At 36.0% G+C, this 13,740-nt stretch overlaps 1 protein-coding gene across 2 annotated transcripts; it reads left to right on the top strand.

The window, feature by feature from the left end:
• The first annotated feature begins 2,898 nt into the window (after positions 1 to 2,898).
• Positions 2,899 to 10,953, top strand: LOC134652222 (uncharacterized). Of its 2 annotated transcripts, none has more exons than XM_063507391.1 (5): positions 2,899 to 3,008; positions 3,750 to 3,802; positions 8,740 to 8,892; positions 9,670 to 9,776; positions 10,532 to 10,953. In XM_063507391.1, the coding sequence occupies exons 1-5, from the start codon at positions 2,984 to 2,986 to the stop codon at positions 10,911 to 10,913; spliced, it is 720 nt and encodes a 239-aa protein (XP_063363461.1). In that variant the 5' UTR covers positions 2,899 to 2,983; the 3' UTR covers positions 10,914 to 10,953. The 2 variants fall into 2 exon arrangements, with proteins under 2 accessions (XP_063363461.1, XP_063363460.1); XM_063507390.1 differs by having other exon boundaries at positions 8,740 to 8,922; positions 9,646 to 9,776; positions 10,532 to 10,952.
• The last annotated feature ends 2,787 nt before the right edge of the window (positions 10,954 to 13,740 follow it).

Here is a 13,740-nt window from a genome sequence, read left to right as displayed (position 1 = left end):
TTTAATATAAGTAACTCTTAATTATAATTTGTACTTAGATTTAATTTTATAGCTAAAAATGTTCGCTATGAAGATACTTAATTACCGAGAGAGAAATTTTCTTATTACTTTCTTATACAAAATTCATGACCCTTGCGACCATTTTTCCTTTAATGTATTTTGTCATTTCCTTATCAAATTGCTTTATCTTTATGTTTTGTGAAAGTAGCCGTTAACCTATTAAAGAGGTGATTGTGGTGATTACTTCGAATTAGCTGCTAAAACAATTTCTTTCAGGCCACTAAATGTACAATTATACGCCGATTATAGCCATTATAGGAGTAACTGGGATTTATTATGCTATATAAATCGCCGTTTAGATAAAAGAAACATCATTGCTTTATTTATAAGATTTACGCCAAGAACAAAATGGAACGATGTTATTTAAGATACTAACTTGTATAATATCTGCCCATATAATAATGTTAATAATAGGTATTTTTTAGGCCAAGAGATCGGTAATTCATTGGCTGGAGGCGACGGTGTCCGCTACCTATTAAATCTTACGTTAGTTTACTGCTAACATAGAAAATATAATTATAAAATATATAGGTATCATAATTATAATTATTATTTTATAAAAAAAAACTTTTCTTAACAACCATCGATTTCGTAACATTCAATACCTAGGTACTTAGAATGACATCTATTTTGATCATATTTGAAACATTGGGACTGGGCTGAATAATGTGCTTCTGCCAGTCGCTGAATATTAGCCACCTATTTTTTTCGTAAAAAAAATACACTGAATCACCATGCCAATGCTTATCTAAAGGTAAATATTTAGATCTGGCAAACGTTTACCTACTGTGCAGAGTATCTCAGTAAACTAATAACCAAAAAGGGGGACTTCACGCCGTAGGTACGTATCTGTCCTACCGTGGTACAATCACGTACCCAGTAGCGCAACAATTTGTATTGTGCCGGTTCATTTTACCCTCGGCGTGGTTGGAATGGGAAGAAGCCTACTTATTAAATGGTGGAAGGCTTATTCCCAAGACTTACTGGGCGAACCATCACCTTTGGCAAACCAGTTTTGTTGAATTATACTTAAATAATTAATTTTTACCTGACATTTAAAATATGCCATACTTTCTTTCTCGGTGATAGACGAGTACTTAGTGTCTATCGATGGACAACCCTATTAAATCAATAACCCTTCTTCTTGTAATTTCGGTGAGAAGGTACCTACCGACAGTTCAAAAGGCCTGAATAGTTAAGTGCAAGCGATTAAGTTTCATTTAGTGGATAAAATAAGTGTGCGAATATTGTGAGGTTTAAATCTACGTAGGTACCTAACGGTACTTAACTTTGAAGTTTAATCTCTTATATCCGAAACATATTTATTATGATAATTAGTGTAAAATATAGTAGGAACGGTAATACTGGTAGTCGAGACAAACTGCCGCATTCGAACTTCAAGATATTCACAAGAGACGACACGTACTAGATCCATTCTAGATACGTTATAGTTTAGATTTCAACTAGTTCTCTTTTGCAGCGCAATTCGGGCAACCAATGTCACTTTTACGATAGATCGTGTTAGATATCTATTAGATGTGAATTAGATCTCTAAGTAATATCTTGTGGAAATCGTTCAAAAGTATCTCCAGAATCGCGGAAATGTCAAATTTGACAGGTTAGATCTTCAACATATCGTTATCGTATCTTGGCGATGTCTAATAGATATCTATTACAAAATCCGAATCGGGCCCAAAGCCACCTGTGAATATAGTAGAACGTGACGCGCTGGTCCCTACGAGTCTAGTTAATTAGGATGGAAGGATTTAAAAAAATAACAAGTGCGGGGCAAATGACTAGGTATACCATGCTGGGTGCAACCAGTTTGGCACTGACATTAAACTTACTTTCTATGCATCTCGCTCGTACTCGCATATTACTTACTGCGTAGTAAGTAGTAAATTACGTAGACGTTAGCGTATGTCTGTTTTGACACTGTCCGTGACTCTTAGTGCGGGTACTGTACCTAGTCTCACAGCTAAATAGCTTAAAAATTATTGTGCATCAACTAAAATCGATGTGCTCATCACACAAAGAAATGGTACTCAATTTCAACTTTGGTATATCAAATTTTTAATATCTGACATAAGGTCACCCGGTGACAAGAAAATAAATTTCCTGAACTGGTTCAGTGATTTCTTAAAGAACGCTTAATATTCCTCTCAATTTTCCTTAAATGTCGCCTAACGCCTTTGTGTTTCTAAATAAGCTTTTTATAGCGATCATTGTAAAGAAACCAATCTTGAAATCCAAGGATTATTCATTTCCCTAAATGTTTGATAAATTAAATTAATTCTAGTTTACAAGGGTTTTCTGAAAGTGGCACACGTAGACTACAGAACAAGAGACCGATCAAAGCAGAACTATTTTATTAAATGTAAGCTATTTTAAAGGTATATATATAAAATTTTATTATTAAAAAAAAACAACAAACATTGTAATTTTAATGTAAATAAATTTGTTGCATCTCAAATCAAACCACGTGTGTATTTTAAAACGTTACATTTTCATCATGAAGGTAGCTTCCAAAAAATATTTTTTATCATTTCTTTATCGGTACCATTAAGGTGACAGTCCATTTCCAACCGCAGCTGCACTACTGTTCATTTTACTATGAAAATTGACAGTAACAGCGACGCGTTCAGTACCAGTAGTGCAGCTGCGGTCAAAAATGGAATGTTACCCTTACCGTCATCTGATTTCCAATTTTGGTACAAATACTTGTTCATTCACACAAAGAAAGTCCATTCGTATTACTTATATATTATTTGATTCGCACACAACGATAGCGGCTCATTTAGCGATAACATGACAACAAGAACCGGTCGGTCGTTAAACTGACATTGACAGTTGAGAACGGCGTTCATATTGCGCGGACGCACGGTGTGATTATGAACACAGTGTTGTGATTTATTCTAACAAAATGGAATGGTATACTACGGAATCGGGTAAGATAACTGACTCGCATATATTTCATTGTTTATATTACTTATTATTATTTAAACGGATACTTGTGTCTTAGCAGATTTATTCCGATGTTTTTTCTGTTGTTTGTGGAAAATTTTAATGGATTCTATTTAATAAGTCGGATTGAAAAACAAATACTATGGATATCAGTATTATGGTATTAATAGTATTTGCGTGTAGTACTTGTGTATTTTAAGATGTTTGTAATAGTCGGCTCAGTAGATACATCGGTACATATTAGGTTCGACGAAAGGTACCTACTTACATGTAAATTGCATGAAAGACCTTGTTAATATTCTTGAATATAATTTTGATCTGATACCTACCTATACCGTGTTTGTTTTCTGCCCAAATTACGGCAAACTACTAGTAGGTATCCACCTCATTATACCGCATTACTTCCTCCAGTTAGCTTAATTTTTGCCGCCACTATGAAAGGAGCATTAGAAATTAAAGTAAAATACAAGGTGATGAGATTAGTTACGACCATATTTAATTACGACGCACTACAACTTAGACGCAACTTGTAAGGGAATATACCTACAGTTCGTGTGCAATCGTGCATTGGCTAATGCTGCAAAATTTCAAAATCGATTGTTGCTAAATATTCTCGGATATTGACATTTGCGGCAGCAATGCACTCGGCAATGGCACCAAAACAGTGTATTTATGACCAAAGTAACTATTAAGGTATTATATTCATGTAATATTGTGAATTACAGGAAAATACCGAGTAGAGTCACTGTCAGCTGAAACCTTCCCCGGTGCATTAAAAGTAAGTTTCACAGAATTTCGTTAATAAGAGAAAAAGTTGTCTTTGACAGTAATTGAGTTGTTGTGTGATTTTGAAAGCTAGATAACTAAACTAGCAAATTATTATCTACTTATATTTTTACTCACAAATACAACACAGAAATTCAATCCCAAATGTAAACTTTCGTACAATTTCCATACATTGACGACATCACTCAAAATTCTTCTTAGAGTCAGATGGCCGCTGGCCTTGGATCGAAGCAGACGTGTACGTCGTCGTAGCTCGTTTTTTGACATTATTAATATTATTTTAGACATTTTTTTATTTTAGTCATATACGCATACGTAAATGTATACTAGTAGATAAACTGTATTTCAAAAAATAAGGTAAATAAAAATAATTAAAATTTGATTTGTTGTTATTTACAGGTCGTAACGATCGAAAACAGCAGTAAACTATCCTAAAACAATACGATTACAATCGAATTTAAGTAACTTGTTCCTTCAAAACCCGCTTAAAATAAAAAAAGTTTAAAAACTCGTTTTACTGATTGGGATTGATTTTCATTATGCTGGTATCAATTTTGCGTCATTAAAAAAAATATAACTTCTGTACGTCAATGACTTTTGATGTCAATTGTAATCTTGTATTTACGTTAGAGAATATTATATATTCATTTAAATATTACTTACCTATTAATACGAAGCGTAATACGTTTAATACCTGAAAGTCTTACAGTGTCTACATACACCTACGTACTTACTTTGTGGCCGTTCGTTCCGTCTATATGTATGCGATTACGTGCTGTTCTGATAATCTTCAAGAAATAACGACAAGACCAGCATTTAGTACTAACTAGTTTTTGCGGATTTGGAGACAGAGATGAAGCTTCGGCCAATACCGCTGCGGCCTGGTTATTGTTATGTGTATATCGAGTATTATATATATTTACTATAAAAAAACAATGTTTTATTTCAATGACATTATGTGCGTAGGTACTTATGTATGTTTCGGTGATTATAAGAATTTTGTCCACACAATAATTGTGCAAAGCAGAGACTGCATGCTTTCTTTACGGTATATGCGGTATGGTACCGTTATTATTTATCAATACCGGTTCGTTTTGAAGATTATACCGGTTAAATTGAAAACTATACCGGTTGAAATATAAAGTACGGTACCGGTATAAAATTACAGCAGGGACAACTATTTTTATAGTCAGCTGCAGAGAAAAGGTACCACCCTTGCATAGATGATTGTATGCAGGGGTGGTACCTTTTCTCTGCAGCTGGCTGTACCTAAACCATCATTTACCGAGCGTTGGCGAAGGTCTCCGTTTCAACTTGGGCAAAAATGCTTTCGTATGTCCGAATTCTTCTCCTTTGCATATTACATTTCTCAACTGATTCTGGTGAAAATTTGTAAGGAGGTTCGGTACTCGGTAGTTCGATATAATTATTCGGTTTCTTATTTTTTTAAAAATTTAAAATAGGCAGAAATTGTCATAAAGGACTTAAGCGCCAGTAGGGTCTGTCACACTTAAGACCACTGTTATTATTAGGTACTTACTGGCCCCTATTTCACCACGACCACGGTGACAGGTGCGACAATTGTCGACATCACTGTTGCTGATGTCACAGGCCTCCATAGGCTACGGTAACCGCTTACCATCGGACGGGCGATGTGCTTGTTTGCCACCAACATTTTAATAAATAAATAAACTCCATTATATTGCCACTAAAAAATCTTATTTGGCGAAGCTAATAACAATTGTCACAAGAAACACGACAATTGTCACGAAATTTCGACACAGAACTCATTTCCTGTCAAGCTTACTGAAAATGTCTGTTTTATCCGATATAATAAAGTTTTTTTTTTAATAATACACTGACGGTGGCAAACACGAATACGGCCCGCCCGATGGTAAGCGGTAACTATAGTCCATGGATGCCTATGGCGTCAATAACAGTGATGTTTTATAATTGTCGTACCTGTCACCGTGGTGAAATAGGGGCCAGATTACGCCGCGCCGCGTGGAACGTGAAGTGCATAGGGGTAAGTGCATACCGTTCACTCGAGGAAAAAAATATCCCTTATAAGATCACTCATGTGTCTGCCATTTTGTTAAAGCCAATTTTCACCGTAACTACTTACTACAGTAGAACCCGCTTAAGACGATTCTGAGGGGACCTAGCAAAAAGGGCGTCTTAAACGAGAAATCGTATTAAGCGTGAACAAAAAAACTATAATAACGGTGATACGAGCGAATGAAATCTAAGTGTAGGCAGGTTATCTAGGAACACTAACGATATTAGGCTCAAGTAGAAAGTCGTTGAGTAAAGTAACTAATAACTGCCTGCAAATAAATCTGAGAGCGATAGCTTGCACTCCGTGGTCCATAACGGTCAAGCAGATGGCATCGCATTCTTACGCCGATAAGGACCCGACAAAATATATTAGACAAAACCAAAAACTGTAGGTAATAAACACATAAAAAATGTTGGCTAACGGCGTATTGCATAACAATACGACGGTTATGTCAAAAACACAAACGTGCAGATGGTGCGTAACGGGACGGATAAGTAATATATAATTTTAGATGGCGTATTAAACGGGACGCGAGTCGTATTAACCGTGAAATAATGTATGAAAACAGGCCTAAAGTTGCAGGGACCGTCGTAAAATGGCGTATTATGCGGGAAATCGTATTAAACGTGATCGTATTAAGCAGGTTTTACTGTAGTTCAATTGAAATTTGGTACACATATGTCAAGTAAGGAAGTAGTAAGTCGGTGATCCAAAGATGGGCTAGTAACGTAAATAAATGAACTTTTAACTTTGCGGCGATTTTGGAATCATGTGACATATCAGATATAATACATAATTAGAAGTAGGTAAGCAAAAATCTATATCTCAGAATTGTATTACATATACAAAAAATAGTTCAACGCCAAAAGATTAATGGAAGACCCATGTCCTTGGTGAGTTGGTCTTAAACAAAAAATATGCAATAAAAATGTGTAACTGTGGAACCCATAGTGAATCCTAAAGTGTCATTCAATAGAACTTGCTAACTATGTAAACAAAAGTTACTAGTAAATTGACATTCAGTGTCAATTTTAGTATGGCGGTTTGTTTACATAGTTAGCAAGTTCTATTGAATGACAGTTTACTCGTAGGTACATGATCGGTTTTTTTTATATGATGTACCTATAAGGTATTTGCTACTTTATACTTTATAAGTGTACCTACATAATATTTACTTATAAGCAGTTGTCACGTAAAATATTTGTAGATTTTTTTGGAAGTATGTGTCACATCATCATCATCTTCCTCGCGTTATCCCGGCATTTTGACACGGCTCATGGGAGCCTGGGGTCCGCTTGGCAATTAATCCCGGAAATTGGCGTGGGCACTAGTTTTTATGAAAGCGACTCCATCTGACCTTCCAACCCACAGAGGGTAAACTAGGCTCTTATTGGGATTAGTCCGGTTTTTTCACGATGTTTTCCTTCACCGAAAAGCGACTGGTAAATATCAAATGATATTTCGTACATAAGTTCCGAAAAACTCATTGGTACGAGTCGGGGTTTGAACCCGCGATCTCCGAATTGCAATTCGCACGCTCTTACCGCTAGGCTACCAGCGGTTCCTAGGCCTCCAGCGATTTTTTTGAAGTATGTATAGCACAAAAAAATATTTAGAAATGTAACATTTAAGGTAGGTAATTAAAAAAAGGTATAAACATTATTGAAGGAGACTTGGAGGAAGTGTCATAGGGATCTACATTAGATGCGTGAAAAACATGTTCTTTTGTCTAATTATAATCGATCGGCAATCACGCGAGCGCATAAAACGAAAAATCTTTTTTTTTTTCACTCCCTAAAAGTCCTTTAACCTAATAACAGTAAAACAAAAAATAAAATATATAGGGTTACCAACCAGCCAAAGAATTATAAGTAGATATATGCACTTATCCCAACGCACCTCACGTTCTACTCTGCACGGGGTTCATTGCCGCTCCTACCGCCGTAAGTACCTAACTATCAACACCTACATTATCAAGGCAACGATCGAAGATAATCGGTTCAGCACTGAAATCTTACCGGTGGAATACCGGTATAATATTTTTTATTTTCATTTTATTAATTTAATAGCGAAACAAAAGGCGAATATACCACATATAGATGGTCAAACCCATTTGTCAGTAAATAGGAACAAAAAAACTATACTCATCCTTTTCTTTTGGGTGCTAGTACTAGTGTAAGACAAAGATAGTATGACTCTCTCTGTCTATGTTTGAAATAAGACAGTCCTTTGACACACTATAAAAGTAAATCGGTAAAGTGTTACCATATATTTTCAAATTTTATTTTGTCCGCCTTAATGAAATTTTGTACCCTGCCGGAACTTTATTTATTTAAATTCTCATTGAATTGATTTTGCGCCTTATGAAAAGTCGTATAGAGTAGTAAATAAAATTTTACATATGACTTAATGACATCTGGATCTGGTTTTATTCAGTTTAACTTTACAAAACGCGTATCTCGACAAAGTCATAATGTAGAAAATTGTCAACAATCAAATGAATGATTCGAATTTAAATAGGTACGTCACGTGTGACATGAACAGACAAGGAAAACAAGATTAAATGTATTGTTTCTCTTTCTTCTTTCAATGGAACGCTTTTACAGTTTCTGTTCCTAAAAGGAGGTCAGTGGTTAACACTAAACTCAAAACGCTATCTTAAAAAAAACTTGATGGGTCAATGACCTATCCCAGTAAAGTGAGGTAGTGTGCGTGAAGTGCGCTTGTGTGTGAAATGGGGTAAATTGACAGAATCTGAAAATTTACCCACCGCTACCGTCACCTTAATATAAGAATTTATTTTCGCTACTCATATGTCTCAGACCGTTGCACATTTATAACTCACCCGTAAATACATAATAATCTTTCAGGTAATACAAGAAGCATTCTGCCAAGACGAAGCAGTGTCAATAGGAGCTGAGGTCAACAAAGATCCGGCGGCACAGGAGGAGTTGTTAGAACTATGTGCAGACGCTGCCCTAGATGGCGTTTCGCTAGTAGCGATAGAAGTTAGCAGTGGACAGGTTGTGGCTGTTACTTTTAATAAACTACAGGTAAATATACACTAGGTACTGACCGTACTGACTTATTATTACACTAGCCGCACTCAATTCATTTGGTGACCTTTTTTTTACATCAAAAATAATACAGCCATTCGATTTTTAGTCTTGAATGCATTGTCTGTTAACTACCTACTACAGTCAATGTATTTTTAAACATATTTAAATGCAAATTCGTTATACATGATTGCTCAATGAATACGTGCATTTGCATGTGTTAGCTGAATAAATTATGTTTTACGGATTGTAATTTAATTTTCTCCGTATCGTATTTGGATAGTCTAGCTCAGATAGCTGAGTGACAACTGAAACTAATTAAAAACAAGTTTCAAGGTATACCTTTTTGTGTATAGCACTGGTACATACATCGTTTGTATTCTATTTCTTAATTAGTTATTGTTTAAGTAAATTACATTATTACCTTGACGTTTAATTTTATTGCAGCGTCTTTCTATTTCAAAATATATAGGAATGGTATTTAGTATGACAAACTACTCATGAGCTGAATCAAAACAAGTTCATGCTCAAAATACGTATATACTATATAAAAATGTCTTTCAGTACGTATATGAAATTTGTCATGAGTTACGTACGTTTAAAAATATATACACATAGTTCTCATATTGTATTACTTTAAGGTTGACTTTTTGCAATCGGAGCACCACAATATACACAATGATCATTTTTATAAAGTACCGTTTTTACAATTTATTTCAGGTTCAGTCTTCTGACTCTGCCGAGAGAACGTTTTTCGACGTTTTTGTAGAAGAGCGATGTAACCGGCCTTCGTCTAAGTCGCTTATACAGTTCATGAGCAACGTTGATGCCAGATGCAATTTATTTGAAAAGTTGGTTCCTTTTTTTATTTTATTATTTAGAATGCTCACTCCTTACATAAATAAAAACCCTTTTACATTAGGGGCCCGATTCGGATTATGTAATAGACATCTATTAGATATCTTTTAGACATCGCCAAGATACGATAACGATATGTTTAAGATCTAACCTGTCAAATTTGACATTTCCGCGATTCTGGAGATACTCTTGAACGATTTCCACAAGATATTACTTAGAGATCTAATTCACATCTAATAGATATATCCAACACGATCTATCGTAAAAATGACATTGGTTGCCCGAATTGCGCTGCAAAAGAGAACTAGTTGAAATCTAAACTATAACGTATCTAGAATGGATCTAGTACGTGTCGTCTCTTGTGAATATCTTGAAATTCGAATACGGTAGTAGGTTTCAAGCTAGATTTGCGAAAACATATTATAATTAGATTTTAGATTTTAATAAGTAGGTAAGAGTGGCCACTAGCCAAGTGAACCAGCTTATTTGTTTATCTGTGATTATAAATAGTCAAAACTATGCCTCATTTACTACTTACTGTATTAAAATGCATTTACAAATAAGGATACATAAATATTTAAATTAATATCTTTTGTCCAAATAAGTTTCATGTTAATTTAATAGATAATCGAAGTTCACGTTCATTTACTCGTTCGCATTGACTTCTTTTATCTTTGCTAATAGAGTTATATTAATTAAGTGAATGCACGATTCAATTAAATAACCTTTTATTGTCTTTTCTTTCCAGATACCAGACAGATTGTAGCTTAGAGATAATGTTTCTAGCTACCCTGAAAGAACACAGAGGCCAGAACCTTGGAACAATTGTTTGCAAACTATCAGTTGATCTAGCAAAAAAACTAAAAAACGGTCCCGTTTCAAAAATAACGCTAAAAGATTTAGGCTCTAAATACTCTCACATGAAACCACGTGAAGTAACAAATAAAGTACCAAAAATTTGCCAAGCAATATGGACGGGAGAATTTACGCAAAGAATAGGAGCGAAGTTAGGGTTCAACGTCGAAGTGAAAGCCTTAATGAGCGAGTTCAGCCATAATGGGAAAACGTACGCCGATAGACTAGGTGATCAGGCTGCCTATTCGGAAGTTGTATCCTTAGTTTTAGACTAAGTTTTTTTAAAGGAAAGTCTTGAACAAACTTTAAAACTGTAGACGTCTTTGTAGCCTTTTGGTACTTACAATCGACGTGGTGCTTACACTTTTGCATCTTACTCCTTCGTAATTTGGCAAAATCATCTTTCACTACGACTATACCAGATTTTTAAAATACTATGCAGTGATAATTTTTACTTACTACGAGTGTATGGGAATCTGATATAATGTTTAAGGCAGTTATAGGTAAGTAGGTACATCTTACACTTACATTCTTGATTAAATTCTAAACTAAAATGTAAGTAGAACAATTCCAAAAAAGTATTGAGAAATCTTTTTTTGCGACAAATACGCAATTCTAACATTAAATAATAGGCCCATTAATTTTATTGTTACCTATTAATATATGTGGATAAATAAATATATTATGTTTGTTTTATTACTATGTATTGTAATTAACTACAAAAATAAAAAGTACCTACCTATACGCCAACGTATACGTGAGATATAGTGACCCGTTTTTAACATATTTAATAGTACCCACCTAATCGATATTAAACTTTCGTGAGACATATTTTAAACTAAGTACCTGATTCGGTTTGTCATTTTATGCTGAATAGAGATAAGTTATATAAGTATTCAACTCTAGAACATTAACTTGATTACATAGGTACTTAATGCCATACAATAAAAAATATAACATCAACGTGCATACCTCCCAATCAAAACTCACTAATAGCATGTGCGGCCTTTGCTTTGTCGACGTCTGTAACTGATAAGCGCCGTGACAGAAGCCCAACAATCAACCACGTTTACAAAACCCATTATCGGACCGACATGCAAATGAATAGCAGTTCAGCAACAACCGGGACAATGCAATAATCGGTAGGTAGCCAAAGTCGCTGTCCAATACGAATCAATTAACAAGAACCAATTTGGAAGTTGGGCGATGCAATTAGTTCTGCCGTCTAATTGGCAAAACCTTTTGTCTGGACGCAAATTTTGATTCTAGTATAACTTGGCCTTAAAGTCTATTTAAGCTTGGTGATATAGTAGACCATTTTCTTTGGATGACGCGTTAGGTAAGCATTAAGAATTAGAGTGGTGCGGGCGTTTGAAGACCGTTCTACCTAAAATTGACGGGTAACACCAACCGGACAAGGTAACACAATGTAATATGTATTGTTTAATTAGCAGAACTAGCATTAACACGTTCATTGTTCCCATACAAAATGATATGACCAAGATAAAGATAAAGATAATGATAAAAGATAGTTTATTCAAGTAGGCATAATTACAATGCGCTTATGAACGTCAAATAAAGCTAGGTAGACCGGCTCCAACCCTACACCTCTGCCCCGAGAAGATTTAAATCCCCCCTCAATTGGAGGAGGGTATCCCAATATGGGACCGGCTACAAACTCGGCGGGACACATCCTTTAAAAAAAAAATACATCTTATAATTAACATGCATTACGAGAAAATAAGGAAAAAAAAATACAATTTAAATTACTATAGAATTCATGCAGTAGGGATGATGACACATGTTGAATTTTATAACAAAATCTAGTAAAATAGATAGCAAACTAGCAATTTATCACAATAATGTGGATATTAAAATAAAATATTGAAAAATTACAAAATTACAGTACCTGAAAGTTTCAAAATTTAAGTTTTTTTTAACTTCCAAAAACGATAAAAGTAAGGGTACCATTCGATTCCTTACATTTCATCCAAAAAAATCATCATTCATCATCATTTTAGCCTTCGGTCGCCCACTGCTGAGCATAGGCCTCTCTTCTTGTACGCCACTTGTCCCGGTCCTGTGCTAGTTTCATCCAAAAGTGCCCCGCGATACTTCGAACGTCATCCACCCAACGAGCCAACGGACGCCAGGCGCTTCTTTCATCCGTAAGCGGCCACCAATCCGTCAACATTTTGGTCCACCTGCCATCACTCTGCCTAGCAACATGTCCCGCCCAACTCCACTTAAGCTTGGCAATGACGTCACCCACGTCCCGCACCTTGGTGCGGCGTCGGATCTCGACATTCCTCACTCGGTCTTGCAGTTTAATGCCGAGCATGGTGCGCTCCATGGCTCTTTGTGCTACTCGTATTTTATGCACAGCCTGCTTAGTGAGCGTCCATGTCTCGGCACCGTAAGTCATGGTGGGCAGGACACATTGATTAAAGAGGCGAGTTTTCAGGCATTGTGGAAAGTTTTCAGACTTAAGGATGTCCGCAAGTTTTTTGAATGCTGCCCAACCCAGCTGGATTCTCCTGGAGATCTCCTTTTCCTGATGTTTTTTGTCAAAAGATAGAATATGCCCAAGATACACGTATTGCTCGACCACCTCCAGCTCTTCGGCTCCCACCTTTACGGTGAGATTCGAATTGCCAGTGATGTTCGTCATAACTTTGGTCTTGGACATATTCATCTTAAGACCTACATTTAAAGAAGCATGGTATAGTCCTTGGATCATGCTTTGAAGATCATCCAGGGACTCGGCAAACAAAACAATATCGCCGGCGAATCTCAAGTGCGACAAGAAGACACCATGGATGTTAATACGGGTCTTGTCCCATGCAAGCGTTTTTATGACGTCTTCTAGTACCGCCGTAAAAAGCTTGGGTGAAATGGTATCTCCTTGTCGAACGCCCCTTTTGATGGAAATCGGGTTACTTGTCTTGTGAAGACGAACCTGCATGGTTGCCGAGGCGTACAGCTCCCGAAGCAAATCAACATAGCGCGCATCTATGGAACAGCGATGAAGAGCGTCAAACACGGCCCAATGCTCGACACTGTCAAATGCCTTCTCATAATCGACGAAGGCCATGCACAAGG

Source organism: Cydia amplana, chromosome 11 (assembly GCF_948474715.1).
Source record: "Cydia amplana chromosome 11, ilCydAmpl1.1, whole genome shotgun sequence".
Lineage (NCBI taxonomy): Eukaryota > Metazoa > Arthropoda > Insecta > Lepidoptera > Tortricidae > Cydia > Cydia amplana.
Note: the sequence above shows the minus strand (reverse complement) of the source record. Positions and strands in the feature narration are given on the sequence as shown.

Coding starts and splice junctions, on each gene's coding strand:
- LOC134652222 (XM_063507390.1), top strand. CDS start 2,984: ATGGAATGGTATACTACGGAATCGG. Junction 8,923..9,645: donor TTACTTTTAATAAACTACAG/GTAAATATACAC, acceptor AATTTATTTCAG/GTTCAGTCTTCTGACTCTGC. Junction 9,777..10,531: donor AGATGCAATTTATTTGAAAA/GTTGGTTCCTTT, acceptor TTTTCTTTCCAG/ATACCAGACAGATTGTAGCT.